This window comes from Primulina huaijiensis, chromosome 17 (genome assembly GCF_012295235.1).
Source record: "Primulina huaijiensis isolate GDHJ02 chromosome 17, ASM1229523v2, whole genome shotgun sequence".
NCBI lineage: Eukaryota > Viridiplantae > Streptophyta > Magnoliopsida > Lamiales > Gesneriaceae > Primulina > Primulina huaijiensis.
The window spans coordinates 11,497,034-11,512,066 of NC_133322.1; the positions used below are offsets into that span (position 1 = coordinate 11,497,034).

The 15,033-nt window shown below is 37.9% G+C and overlaps 1 protein-coding gene across 1 annotated transcript; it reads left to right on the forward strand.

Moving 5' to 3' along the window:
• The first annotated feature begins 12,493 nt into the window (after window positions 1-12,493).
• Window positions 12,494-13,604, forward strand: LOC140963203 (uncharacterized). Its single transcript, XM_073422498.1, has 3 exons — window positions 12,494-12,727; window positions 12,838-12,939; window positions 13,023-13,604. The coding sequence occupies exon 3, from the start codon at window positions 13,029-13,031 to the stop codon at window positions 13,602-13,604; it is 576 nt and encodes a 191-aa protein (XP_073278599.1). The 5' UTR covers window positions 12,494-12,727; window positions 12,838-12,939; window positions 13,023-13,028.
• The last annotated feature ends 1,429 nt before the right edge of the window (window positions 13,605-15,033 follow it).

Here is a 15,033-nt window from a genome sequence, read left to right on the forward strand (position 1 = left end):
CCATAACATAACATGCACGTCTGATCAGACTAAACCACAGTATACTGGGCGGTATAGATCACCACAGCCCTTGGACTGGATGTCCATTCCCATACATGAACATAAACCGGTCGTAAGTCACCGAGTAGAGAGATCTCATGAGCGTGAGGTGGTCACAAGACATATCGCATATATCTAAAAAATAAACATTTTATATTTTATGCACGTAATATAATTATAACCCTGTTTTTACCGAATGAGTTGGATCGTTCCCAGGCTTGCTGCGACCTAATTCTAACGTGAGAATTATGCAAATAATCTCAACTTAGCAGAAACTTAATAACCGAACCAAAAACGAGACAAACGCGATCAACAAACTAATTTTCCAACCATGACTCCGTGCCAATCCAAACCAACATCAAACCATCGTTTAGTCATGATTAAAATACACCTAACATGATGAAATAATAACCCTAAGAATTGTAATCCACGAAAATTAGTGAATGGAGTCCAAAATCTTGAAACGCTCTTTCGAGAGTCACTTTGGCACATTGCACCGTAAATTTTTGTACGACCTCTAAACTTAACCGAATCACAAATGCCCAAAAACATGACGTTTCTAACTCATTGAGGTACTGTCCAGTCCAAGGCTATAGGCTAAAAGCCAACCAAGAACTCAAACAAGCCTCCTGAACCGAAGCGATGCCGCTGTCAAAATGCATGACAGCAGCTGCGCTTGCTTTGCTTTGTTTACGAGACCAATGGCCATCGGGGCTTGAACCACTGACCAGAGTCTCTTACCAATGTCCCAAGGTGTGGCTTGAACCATGGCTAAGGGCTAAAATCAAACCACAATCTAAGCAAACACCTACGACAATCCAAATCTTCACCCGAGAACACCAAGTGCTGTACCATGGGGAGTGTTGCTTCATCTTGCTGTCATATATCATTCCAGTGGCCATATTGAAAGTATCGGTTAAGAAGTGAAATGTGTTTAGAAGGGAGGGGTTGAATAAACACTCACAGATTATGTTCGTTTTTCGTAAGTTGAGTTCAGTTTAATGCCAAACTGATACTTAATATCTCGTAAGTCAATGACAATCAGTTTAACTGAGAAAACAGTTGCGGAAGTAAACGGAATGAAAGATAGAATAACTAAAATAAAAGGTAACTGAAGTAAAAAGCACTCGATTTGTTTTCGGATGTTTGGAGAATGGAATAACTCCTACGTCACCCTTTCTATCACGAAGATAGGATTTCTACTAAAAGACTTTGATCGAATACAATGTTTGTACTGACCCACTTCAGTATGGTCTTATCAATGCCACAACTGAAACTCTTAGTAACAACAGGCTATTTCAGTTCGTGACTGATCTTAGCACAACTTAACAATATAACAAAGATTACAGTGTGCTAACAAGCTCAAAGACAGTAGCCTTTAATGCTACAGATAGAACTTAGTAAGAGTGAGCTTTTGATTTCAGCATAGTAACAGCTTGAGTAAAATAGTTGTTCTTGTGTATCGTGTGCTTCAGCTGCTCTGTTCGCCTATTTATAGTCTTCTCTTCAAACGATAACTTGATATAAAATTTGAATTTTATATCCGTTGATTTGCCACGTCGATATTCTTCTGACAATAGTACACTGTAGACTCTGAAATGCGGCGTTTCTCTACGAGTTGCAGTCTGCTTGTACTGATGTCGGTTGAACATCCCTTTCATTTGATGACGTGTATGGCTGAGCGATCAGCTGATGAAAGTAGCTGATAAGCTTGTGCTGAGTAAATCAACTGATCAGTTTCCAACTGATCAGTCAGCTGTCTTCAGGAATCCAGCTAGGTTCAACTGATCAGTTTCCAACTGATCAGTCAGTTAACTTCGAAAGTTCAGTTCGGCTGGATTCGGTTGCCTTGATACCTCACTTGATACTTCAGTTAGGCAAGTTGCTTAATACGAATACTTGATCAGTTCGTCCAATAGATAAATGGTTTGTCAAACAGACGAAATTATGTTTCCAACAATTTCCCCTTTTTTGGTGTTTGACAACACTAAACGAATGATAACTGATCAGTTAAGCTTATAGACGTCCTTCAAATCGGTTGTAGATAAAATAATAACTGTCGTGTACAGATTTGTACAATGAAGGAATGAAATAATCTATATAAATAATTCCATGTACAAATAAATCCGTTAAATTCGTCAACTGAATTGAATGTAGCTTAGGTCTATATTCTCCCTTTTTGTCAAACGCCTCCATTCTGATAGATAATCTTTTAAGATAAGTTGATAGAACTTTAACAAAAGTGGCTACGTCTGATACTGCATTCAGCATAGTGGTTTGCATCAAGTCTATCTTTCTGGAAACAGATGTCTCCACAAAGTCAATTCTCTTGTTGATTACATCTTGGGTGACAGAGAGACTTTCAGCTAAGCCTCTATTCTTACTAATATCTTCTATGGCAAGGGAAAGAGAGGTCACGGTAGCATTAATTGCCTTCAGCTTTTCTGAGTTGAATATCTCTGCATGTTCCAGTTTTAAAGTATGAGCGAGTTGAGTGCGCTGAATCTGGTAAACTGCAGTAAGTATTTTGTGCGTATTATTCTGAATGTCTTGAATTTCTTCAAGAACTGCTTCAAGATCACCAGACGACTGAGGAGGTAGATGTCCAGAAGATCCAAGTTCTTGTTCTTTGGAGACTTGGTCAAAGACCACCAAGGTCCTGTCAGATACAACTGTCTCGGCCATAGTGTGTTCTGGAACAACTGATTCAGCAACCTCTACTTGCGCTGGAGGAGAAGAAGAAGGATCCTGAATGGCAACTGAACTGTCCTGATGTAGAGGTAAATCTGTGAGACCTTCAGTTGGAGGATCATCAACTGGTGCTTCTGCTTGAGAATCAGCTGAAATTTGGGCTGGCTCGTCAGTTGGAATATTTTCAAAATTGAGCAACTGAACCTCCACATTTTCAGCGATTTCTTTATCTGTGGACTGAACTGGCTCATTAGTTGGATCATACTGCTGAACAAACTCTTCAGTTAAGATAGTTGTCTCTACAATTGCTTGATCAGTCGAATGATCAACTGATTCAGAAATGAGCTCCTCTGGTTGAGATTCCTGCACTACTGACTGAATAATTTCATCAATATTTGCAAGTGTTAAGTCAGCTTCTGAGTACAATGGTGGATCAGCAACAGAGGTTTCAGGCACATCCTGAGCTTGCACTTTATTCGGTGATCAGGGTTCTTACTCTTCATCTGAAGACCCTCCATGAATAACTAATTCCTGATCTTGTTCCCAAAATCGTATCTGTACATGTAGGGAAGTAGGATCTGAATCCAACTGAGTAAGTACAGCTCGATCATTGTAAGCAGTTGGATTCATCGGAATGTAGTTGGCTTTCAACTTTTCAACTAGCTGAGCCAACTTCTTGGCTCTCATTAAATCAAAGAAATAATTTTTTCTTTCCAAAGCCTGCACAATAGTAGCAGCTTTGACTATTCTCAAAACGATGGCTTCCAACCTGATAAACTTTTTCAGCTGAGACTTCTTCTTCAATTGTTTTGCAAATGTGTGAGTTCTGTATGTGATCCAAGCCTCATAAGTTTTCAGTTTGGATGCTGCAAAAGCATTGACCTGTTCCCAAATTAGGTCAATGTGGGTCTGGATAGCATTTGTTGGCCTGGGCTCTTCAATCATCTTGCCCTTGCCTTTCTCATCAGAAAGAATATGTGGAATGTTCAGACCCGAACGAGTCATTTCCACCGGTTCTCGAATAGTGACCCCTTTAGGTCGAGCCTGAGCAAAAATGGTAGGGCGATTGACAGTATGTGGAGAAGATACGGCCCTGACAGACTCTTTTTCACCTGCTGAGGTGAAGACCTTCTTGGATGGATAAGTTGATGGAGGCAACTGATCTCTTGCTGAAACTTCAGCTGGAATGGCTTTTAGAGGAATAGCCTGAATAGGCTGTTGAGTGTCGGAAGATTTTAGCCTTTCAGTATCTTCCAGCGAGACTATTTGCTTGGTTTTCTGAGTTCTGGGCTTTTTGGTGACTTTGGGAAATGGTGTTTTCTCCGTTTACGATTCACTGACAATCAGCTTCCTTTTGGAGGTCTTCAGCTGTGCCAGAGTTTTTGCCCTTTTTACAGACTTGGGAGCAGCCTGCTGTGCTCCAATCTCCTTTTTGATGTTGACGAATTGATTAGGAGTTAGATCAAGTTTGGTTTTGGGCGGCATAATATTCTTAGCATTGAAAACTTTGCATTTGGATGATCTTTCAGAATCATCAGCCACCAACCCTTTAATTTTCAGCAAATAGCTCAACTAAACAGCAAATCCTTTGGACTGTTTGGTGGGTTGAAGCATGTTCTTCAATATGTTGAAGGTGAGTCGCCTCCAGTTAAGTCTCCGACCTGCCATGATAATGGTAAGGGCTTGAAATTTTTCCAAAGTAAGAGCAGCAAAGGATCCTGCCTTTGCCAATAACCCCTTGGCCACAATGTCAGCCAACAACTGAACCACATGTTTGAGTTCTTTCTTTAGATCGGAAACTTTGATTTTCCGTCCATCAACGGAGAGTTGAGTCTGCATCTCTTCAATATCTGATGCTTTAACATCAGCAAGGTGTGCCAATCCATCAGACGGCAACAAGAATATCTAACCAAAGGAGTCTTCAGATATGGTCAACAACTGACCATTGACAGTAGATGAGATGCTTCCATCCTGATTGATAAATCCACTGGAGTAGAAATCGAAAAGCTCATTTGGATAGATCTCTTGGGAAGATTGTCCCAAGAATGTTCGGAGACCTGCTGATTGAAGCTTCTGAAATACATCTTTGACCTCGGCTTCTTTAATCGATAGGACTGTATCAAAATTGATTGCCATAGCATTCAACATATACGCTGGAATCTGGTTCGCCATTTGAGTTGAATGATTTCCTGCGAAAAAGAAGGTGTGAATTTGCTTTTGCTCTGAGAAATTTGGATAAGCGTAAGAAGAAGAACTGAAATGGAGCGGGAAAAGTACTTTTGTACGTGATGAAACTTAAAATTAATAATTTATTATATGTTAAAACCTATATTTTAAAATTTAAGTTTCATTAAAATTATAAAATTATGTTATTTTAGTATTGTGTGTTTATATTTAAATGTCTTACTAAATATGTTTTATTTTCAGGTTTTTTACGTGTTGGTAAAATAATGATAACTCAAGCTAGAAAATTCAAATGGAGGTGATTCAAACATTTTTGAAATCCTTGAGAAATTATCTACAACTTTGCAGAAGACATGATTGCTTAAAAAGTTGGTTAAGATGATCAAATTGTGAAAATATCAAAAGGATGACAAATTTACTTTCACCATGACCAGCATATAGTAAAAAAATCATAACTATTTCAATATTTAACCAAATGAGGTGAACCAAGTGGCCAAATTCATCTACAGACAATTCCCCACATGTTTGCTGTTTTGAGCTGAGTCAAATTCGGTGATTAAAGTCGTGGAACAAAGCATTGAAAGAAGGGGCATGAAATTGAAGTTGGAGGAGACAAAGACTACTATTACAACTACATTGCATTAATAGAATTTTTGACCCTTTCTCTCATTTGGCCTATAAATAGAGGCCTTGTGCTAGCTTGAGAATCATTCTATCTCATTGTAAAATATAGTGTGAGTGTGTATAAAAGTTCTAAGTTCCAATATATTTTTCATTTTCCAAATTATGAGTGATGTTTTTAGTGTTGATCAAAAGTAAGTTCATGGAAAGCTAAATCTATTATGTCAAGGTGAAGAGGATGAATTCTTGGTGAAGTAAGATTGTTTATATTTTGTATATTCTTTCTTTATTTCTTTTAATTATGCTAATTTTTTTTTTATTGTAGGTATAAAAATAAATTATTTGTTTTTATCAATTTACATCAAATGCTTGATACCATTGAAGTGTTTATCTTGATTTGTTGTTTAATTTTGATACAATAAATATTTCATCAATTATTATTGTTATATTATACATACATATATATATATATATATGTAAAGCCCTGAGCCTGTCCTCAGACCCTGCAATCACAGTTCTTGGCACTCAGCTCAGCTTACTTTACTCATCGGACTCCTCCACGCCAGGAAAGTGGAGTTTGTGCATTCCCAGGATTCTACCCCTCAACCTCCTGGCATATAGGTATATTGGCTACAATCCTGGTAGCCAGCTCAAGTGGTAACCAGGATTGTAGCCAATATACCTATATGCCAGGAGGTTGAGGGGTCGAATCCTGGGAAGGCACAAACTCCACTTTCCTGGCGTGGAGGAGTCCGATGAGTAAAGTAAGCTGAGCTGAGTGCCAAGAACTGTGATTGCAGGGTCTGAGGACAGGCTCAGGGCTTTACAATAAAATAAACTGTGATTGCATGGTCTGAGGACAGGATCAGGGCTTTACAAATAGACGAGCCCCACCAACCCATATAAAGAACCGAGTCCATGAATTTGCAAACCCAACCACAACCGGCCCTCTCCTCCCTAAATTCCCACGGTTTCCACCTTATTCTATTGATGATTTTATCATGTTTTGGCTTTAAATCACTCATAATTTATCATGTATTGGCAGCGTGTCTGTCGGAATCAAAAACTTTTTTCAAATTAAGGTAAAATCATTGAAACTTTGAAAAATACGTATCCCGCCGTAAAATAATCGAACACCAATATTTTTCATGCATCAACAATTAAATCATGCATAATATGATTTTTATGATGTTAAAAGAGTTTAGGAACGCGCCTTTGCGTTTGTAACGCTCGATTATTCGATCTTTGGCGATGGTGCGACGTTGGACGACCGGACGACGAAGAACACAAGCTTTTCTTCCTCTTATTTTTTCGAAAATTGCAAGTGTGTGCAAGGGAGAATTTCTGCTGATTGACGAATGATTTGTGGTGTTTTCAAAGCCTAGAACTAATTTATAAATAAATTAACAAGCTAATGGGCTTTGCTTTTGGGATTGTAAGTTTAATGGTAATTGGGCCTTCTTTAAATAATTAAATTGGGCCCAATAACACTTAATTAATTAAATAATAAAATTTTATAAAATTAATTTCCATAAAATAATATTTTTGAACTTTTAAAACTCCTTATTTGCCCAAAACTGGCTTCCCGAGAAAAATCGAGCTCGACTCGTAAAATAATTCCAACTCCAACTTTTTTAGATAAATTAAATAATTTTTAATCATATTAGGAAGTCTTGCCATTATTTAAATAAAATTATATATTCTTGTCTTGGTCGTCCACGGTCTCCTTTTCCCTGCCTATAATCGAATATTCGGGTAAAATCCTTAAATTCATATAATCATGTCATATAATCATTTAATCATGTAATTATACATTTAATCATATAATAAAATATCATTCAAGCATTTAAAAATAAATTAAATAAAATAATTAAGCAATTAAAATAATTTTGTATGCATGCGGTTTACGTAGACTGATTTTTCGGGCGTTACACCTAGTGTACTAAACCCTCGAATTATCGACCCTAGACTAAACCAACAGGGACCATACTTGAACCAACTCTTCCTAGAACACCTCTGGATCCTCCTGGACCACACCATGGCCTGGTTCAGCCCTCCTTGGCCGAGCCTAACCTCGCAACTTGAGAAAACGTGAAAAACAATGCACAAATTTTCATAGCTTGAGTGAGTTTACGATAAAAATCATATCTCCCTCGTTTCATATCAGAAATTTACGAATTTGCTATTGAATCAAAGATAACAAAGAGTGCTAAAAATCATATATTGAATACATTTCCAAAAATCCAACCTATAAGTCGCAGAATTCGAAATAACAGAGGGTGACGGGTTTTGTGACACAAATATTTCGCAGCTTGTGCGGTTTTACGTTAAAAATCATATCTCCCTCATTTTGTATCAGAAAATTGCGAAGTTACTATCGAATCGAAGATAACAAAGAGTGCTACAAATCATATGTTGAACACATTTTCAGAAAACTAACCTATAAGTCGCAGAATACGAAATAACAAAAGGTGACGGGTTTTATGACACAGAAATTTGACAGCTTGTGCGGTTTTACGATAAAAATCATATCTCCCTCAAGAAGACCGGTCGACCCTCACCAAAACGTGATTAACTCATGACTCCAGCCCCTTTACACCTTATTCCCAACATATACAGCCCCCTAACACCTCAAACCGGCAGCCCCTTGCACATGAATCCCAAAAACGTTAGTAGGAAATAATGGAATGCGTATTTCGTGTCAAACCTTTGCAAAAATGGCACCACATGATAAATCAAATGAGTTTTCATGCAAATACATATATATCAGCATACATAGCATGAATGATGAGAAAAAAATGATACAAGGCATGTATTTGCGTTTATATGCTCGAAAACTTGAATACCTTTAAGTACAACGCGCATCGGAGAGACGGGGAGGGATTTTTCTTGAAAGCTATGGAGAAACTCAAATGACTGCTGAAAATTATGTGAGTTGGCTGCCGTCACAAGAGGGAGGGACGGCCACATGGTGTTGTTAGGTTTGGGATTTAGTTTTAGTGTTAATTAGTTTAATAAAATGCACTAATGGGCCTTAATTACATTTTAAAAGGATTAAAAAGGATCTTGAGTCCATTAAGCAATTAAACCAACCAAACAAGCCCAAAACACACTCCCAAAAAATATTTCGTTTTGGTATGTTTTAGAAAATATTTCCCGAACCCTCAAGAAGTCCTCCGAATCGTTAAAAATTGTGTGCCGACTAAAAATATAACCCGACGGGTAAAATTACTCAACAAATGCTCATTTTCAAAAATCATACTTAAAAACACATCATATTAAATAATTAAAAATAATTATTCAATAAAAATATTTTCCTGAATATCCTCGGTCTCTGTTCCTCGTTCAAGCGCGAAATGCAACTTAATATTTTAATTCATGAAACTTTAATAAACCATGAATTAAAACATATGTTCATGTTAAAATCATACATTTAAACCATTAAAATAATTTAATAAAATACATAAGGAATTTAATAACTTGTATGCATGTAGTTCACATGGACCTCAAATTTTCGGGACGTTATAGTCACGCCCTGAGCCGAGACTCCTGCGTAACTGCATAATGAACTCCTATAACAACTAATACATATTGCGCAACTGCATAATGAACCCCTATAAGAACTAATACATATTTGTCTCCACTTTACAAAAATGGTTAACTAAGTTTTTTTAGAAATCTATCGCAGGCCTTCATTAGCTAATATACGTACTTCTCATAATCCAATGTGGGATGAGTATCACAAAAGAAGTTTGGTTATTTTTCCAGCTCTAAATAAAGGAGTAAGAAAACCTCATCACCACGTCGCAAACATCAAACAACATCCAAAGCAACATAATTATCTAAAATCAACAAGATAAACATGTAGTGTGGAGTCATTACATACAATTCACATCACACACATGACAGGTGGGAAAAAGGAAAGTGAAACGTCTCCCTTTCTTTTGCTTAAAAAGTATTAGAAATTTTTTTTTAAACACATGACACGGCCGAACCCTTTAAATCCATGAAAATATTTTCATAAAATATTTTGCTCCATTTTAACAATGAACCAACCAACTAGTATTTGAAAAATCAAGGGAATTTGTCAACACATGAAATCGTCAAATATTTTGCCAAACCTAAAAAGCAATAAACTAAAAAAGAAACATCCTCTCAAAAACCACTAAAAGCATAAGTAAATGGTCTTAAAAATCTTTAACATAAATCGTAAACATAAATCATGAGGACGGAAAAATAGAAGCGCTGGTCCTCGGGTTATGTGTACCGCCAGTCCAGCAAAATCAATCATCAAGACCTCCAGTAATATTAACATCATCATTACCTGCATCCATCACACCTAGTGAGTCTAAAGACTCAACACACCATCATCTTGATATCAAATAATACGTATAAAAGCACATGCAATAGTGAAAATATTTTTACGTAAATATAACATTTTCATGACATGAAAACATAAACCTTAATCTTTTTCTTTTTCCTCGACATGACATAACATAAAACCCTTTTATCATGATCATAAACATTTTTCTTTCCTTTATTGAATTCAGATCGTTAATTGTGACTTTCCTCAAACCTCAAAAAGTCGATGGATCCATCTACATGAAACTGCAGTACTGGGCGGCAGGGGACACCAGCAACACTCTCACAGGTCAACTGGGCCCTGGTCTATCCTCATCAAATGAAAATACGATCGTCGGACTCCCTCTGGGGCTTTTTCCCATAATTGGGCTCCCTCTGGGGCCTTTTCCCATAATTGGGCTCCCTCTGGGGCCTTTTCCCTCACGATATTCTCATTCTTACCACAAACCTCATAACCTCAATAGTCATAATTATTTCACTTCCTTCAGTGTTTTACATTCTCATTACTTTATAAAAATCATTCATAACATATCATTTTTGTTTTTGAAACCAAGCATGCAACATGTCTTTTAAATGTCTTCCTTAAATCATCAAAATCCATGGACATTTAAAAATTCATAATTTAGCATGTAACAATTCATAAACATTTGAAATAATCATATTAGCATATAAAACAACATTCAGAGCACTGCGATGACGTTTTCTAATTATTAGGTGTAAAATGACCGTTTTACCCCTAGACATAAAATTTTTCGATTTTGACTTTTTCTTAATTTCTTTGACTCCAACATGTTCCAAATAATTATTTAAGTATAAATTAAAATTTCCATAATTTTATTTGGCTTAAATACTAGATTTTTTAATTAATTCGTAATTAGTCGTTTCGAAGGCGTTTTAATCCCGAAAAATCCCAAACTTTAATATAAAATTCTTAAATTTAAAAATTAGTCTTTTTATATTATTTTAGCCCTCATGAACCCCAACTCAACCCCCGTGAGCCTTGTTTCAATTAATTTTGTCATTTAAAACCTTATCTTGACCCTTTAAGGTTAAACCTGAGCCATGATCGAGCCACCCTCGAGCCAAGCTGAGCCAGACCTTGCCTCACCCCTCAGGACACCCTTTTGGGCCCATGGAACCCATGGACCAGACCCCTAACTCGAAAACACAAGCACACCCTCAGCATAAGCACTCGGCCAAGACTCCCCTATGGACAAAGACTCTTGTTTCCACTTCCTAGACTCTAGTCGACCGAGCCACCCTTGGACCAACCTATTGTGCCCTCACCTAGGACCCTAAGGACATACCCTAGCTCAGCCCGAAGTCCCCAGACCAAGCCATACTTCTTGCGCTAGTCGTTGAACCCTGCGCATCAACCTTTGCTTCTCGGGTAGGAGTCCTAGCTTGCTATAGGACTCCTCCCAGCCCTCCCCACTCAAGCCCCAACGTGGTTAGGACCCAACCCTTGATTGAACCAGACCCTGGCCATGCCCTGGCCCCAAAGTCGTGGCCCAACCAGTCGCTTGTACAAGAACCCGATCCTCTAAACCCCATGACAGCAATATTGAATCTAGCTTCTTGTTCCTTGATGTGTAGTGTTTTGTGTGTGTCTAGGACCCCTTTAAAACGTGTAAAAACATCACTTGATCATGTCTTAACAACATGGCAGCCCCTTAGTACTTGAAAAACATGAATCGTAACATAAAACCAATAGTTTATATCATGTATATGAATAATTCCGAAAATAATAATAAGAACACCATGTTTTCATGCAATCATAATTAAAAACATTAATACGATGTGATAGACGAGAAAAGGAGATATAAGGCGTGCATTTGCATTTTAAATGCACGATTATCCGTTGACGACGAAGAACGATGACGGGAAGGACCTAGGCTTGACAACCCTTGAAGCTTTCGAATTTTCTTCCAAATAATATGTGTGTGTATCATGTACAAGGGGTGGGGAGAGTTTGAGTTGACTTGAAGTGTGTGGCCGTGTGTATGTAGGGGTTATTGGGTGATTTAACACTTTAAATATGCTTAATTAGTCACTAATAAGGCTTAGGCCTATTAATCATACTTTAGGCTCATTAATGCTTGGCTAAAAGTTACTTAAAATATTTAAAATAGCTTTGATTAAATAAGTTTGTGAATTTAATAGCCGGGTTGCCAAAAAGTTCGTTTATTTGTTGAAAAATCAACACTGATAAAATTTAGGTTCCGGCGTATAAAAATCGCCTCAAAACTCCTTATTTTCAAAAATAAGCAAAATCATTCTTCATATTTTAAATAATTAAAATTAATTATTAAATAAAAACATTTTACGTTTTTCAGCCATCGGTCTCCATTCCTCGATCGCAACTTGAATAATCCTTAAAAATACAGTTTTATGCATAAAATAAAATCCTATTTAGCATGTAGTCATGTACGTCACATAATCAATTAAGCAATTAAAAACAATTAATAAACATTTTTCATATTTCTTACATTTGCATGTAGTTGGATTACGTCGTCTTAATTTTTCGACCTTACAGAAAGTGACCCTCACTACAAAAAAACGATGAGATCACGACGGTTGTAGGAAAAACCGTACCACTGCCACCCTATACCGCCGGACCATTCACGGCTGGAGGACTAGTGGCCATCATCCACAGACGGTCACGCCTGAGAGATGGGCTGCTTGGACTGCTACCTGGCAGCAACAGGATTGGCAGGACAGAGCCGCGAAGAACAAGGCCAACAGGAACAGCGAGCCTGCAGGTCAAGGTACAGTGACGACGAAACATATTGCAGGTGCGAAGACGTACAGCGCTCACGGACAAGATTTGGTATTTCTTCCAGTTTATTACTTTTCAGTTGTACTTTAACATANAATGTTAATGTTTTACAATTAATGAGCTTATATGTTAATGTTTTACAATTAATGAGTTTATTTTAGCGAGCACGACATGGCAGAGATCCAACGTCATGGGAGCTATACGTTCACACACATCGACATGAAGATGGATCGTTCGTTGACACGCGATCACGCCTGATCCACGTAAGTTTATGAAATATCATTATTCACATTAACGTTTACATTAAGAATAATCGATATGATTCATTTTTTTATCAACATCACAGGAGGAGATGGAGCGCTACATGGCTGAGTCGATGACCCCTGTAGATGATGGATCAGAGCATGCTGTTCCCAGCCCGTGGTCGGTGAACAGCATGTTCAAGAGTGTGGTTGGGGGGAAGAAGAAGGGGAGGCTGTACGGGTGTGGGTCGATGGCCAGCACCTTATATCCAGATGAGATGGCTCCGGGTAGACGTGGTGGGTCATCGGGTGTCAGTCAGTCGTCTCAGTCCCAGCAGATGGCAGACATGCGACAGACTCTAGACTCATCGTTACGCCGTAACGATGAACTTTACGAGAGGATGCAGGCAACAAAGGCGGAGAACGCCATGCTGAGAGATCTCATGGTGTCACTAGAAGAGCAGGTCCGAGTCTTAGTTGCAGGCATGTCACAGGGAGCTACTGCGCATACATCAGGCCGCACGCTGCTTGGACCAGGCACTTCTCACAGATCACGTGGCGCATCAGTTGCTTCTTCATCTCGTACCCACAGATTATCACAAAGTTATGTTCCTCCGACGCAGGGGTACGGGGATGGAGATGACGACGATGACGAGACCCAGTCACCTGAAGATAGTTTTTTTTGATTTTTTTTACGACATTTGTACCAAACACTTTCATTAACCTTTGTAGATTAGTAATATGATTACATTTCTCAAATTTTGTTATTTTTTTTTTCAATTGTACTGGACACAATATATTTTTATACATATTTAAGGGAAATTTAAAAAAAAATAATAGAAAAAGGCGACGGTTTTTCTAAAACCGTCGCTAAATATAGCGATGGTTGTATATTACACTTTTTATATAACCGTCGCTTAGTATAGCGACGGTATTGTGATAAACACCGTCGCTACTATAAGCGACGGTTTAACTAAACCGTCGTTATATTAGCGACTGTTTGACAAACCGTTGCTAACTTTGCGACGGTATTGTTCGATAAAACCGTCGCTACATTGTAACGGTTATTGAGAAACCGTCGCTGAGGGAAGGCGACGCGACCTCCTGTTACGGATCACCAAACCGTCGCTACAACCGTCGCCTAACCCTTTAGGCGACGGTTTTAGCGACGGTTTTAACCGTCGCTAGCCGTGTTTTTTTTTTTTTTGTAGTGTTTGCTGAATGCAAGAAACACACATTTCTGTTACATGTTGGGGAAGGATAAGGTGACCCAAATGAAATGCAACAAAAATTATTCACTCAACAATTGAAGTATGGCCCATGTTTGGCCTCGAGTTAAATTATTCACAATTCGGCATCTGTAAAACATTTTTCTCTCATGTTTGGCCTCGAGTTTTTGGCCACGACATACAATTTTTGTGCCATTATGGCCCATGGCTCTTATAGTTACTCCCTAGTCTCAAGAAATACCGTTTTTGTGGGATGATCAAGGTTTGATAGCCTGCCAATAAGAAAAGTATAATCACATCGGGATAGCACAAAAATGGACAGGCCGAGAGATTAAATCCACAATACTGGAGAGTCAACTTGTAAATAAATCCTAAAAGCCAACTAATGGCTAAACAATGAAAGATCATCAAGTGTACTACTATATGCAAGGATGGATGCAAGACACGGTGAAAGTGCATATATAAGTAGACTGATATGCAAACAAAGGACCAAATACTGAAAGAAAATTCCCAAAGTAAAACAAAAATCAATATAATATTCTCAAGAATTAAGCCATTGTCATCATATGTATCTCTAGGAGGTAAACATGCAACACGCACATTTTGAGATTCAAGTACAAGGATGGTAAAGTTCCCTTTGTCCAGACAACTATCACGCTTCAAATGGTTCAATAAGTGAGTCTGTATGCATGAAAATTTAATCCCAGCACATATACATGGTGAAAGAAGGGAAGAAGAACTAGAAACTACCTATTTTAGGGGTGGTTCAGTAAGGTACGTATACCGAAAATTTTCAAACATATCGTATATCATACAAAAATTTTCGGTATAAGAAAAATTATACTTATAACATACTGAAATTTTGGAACTGTACAAGTAACATACC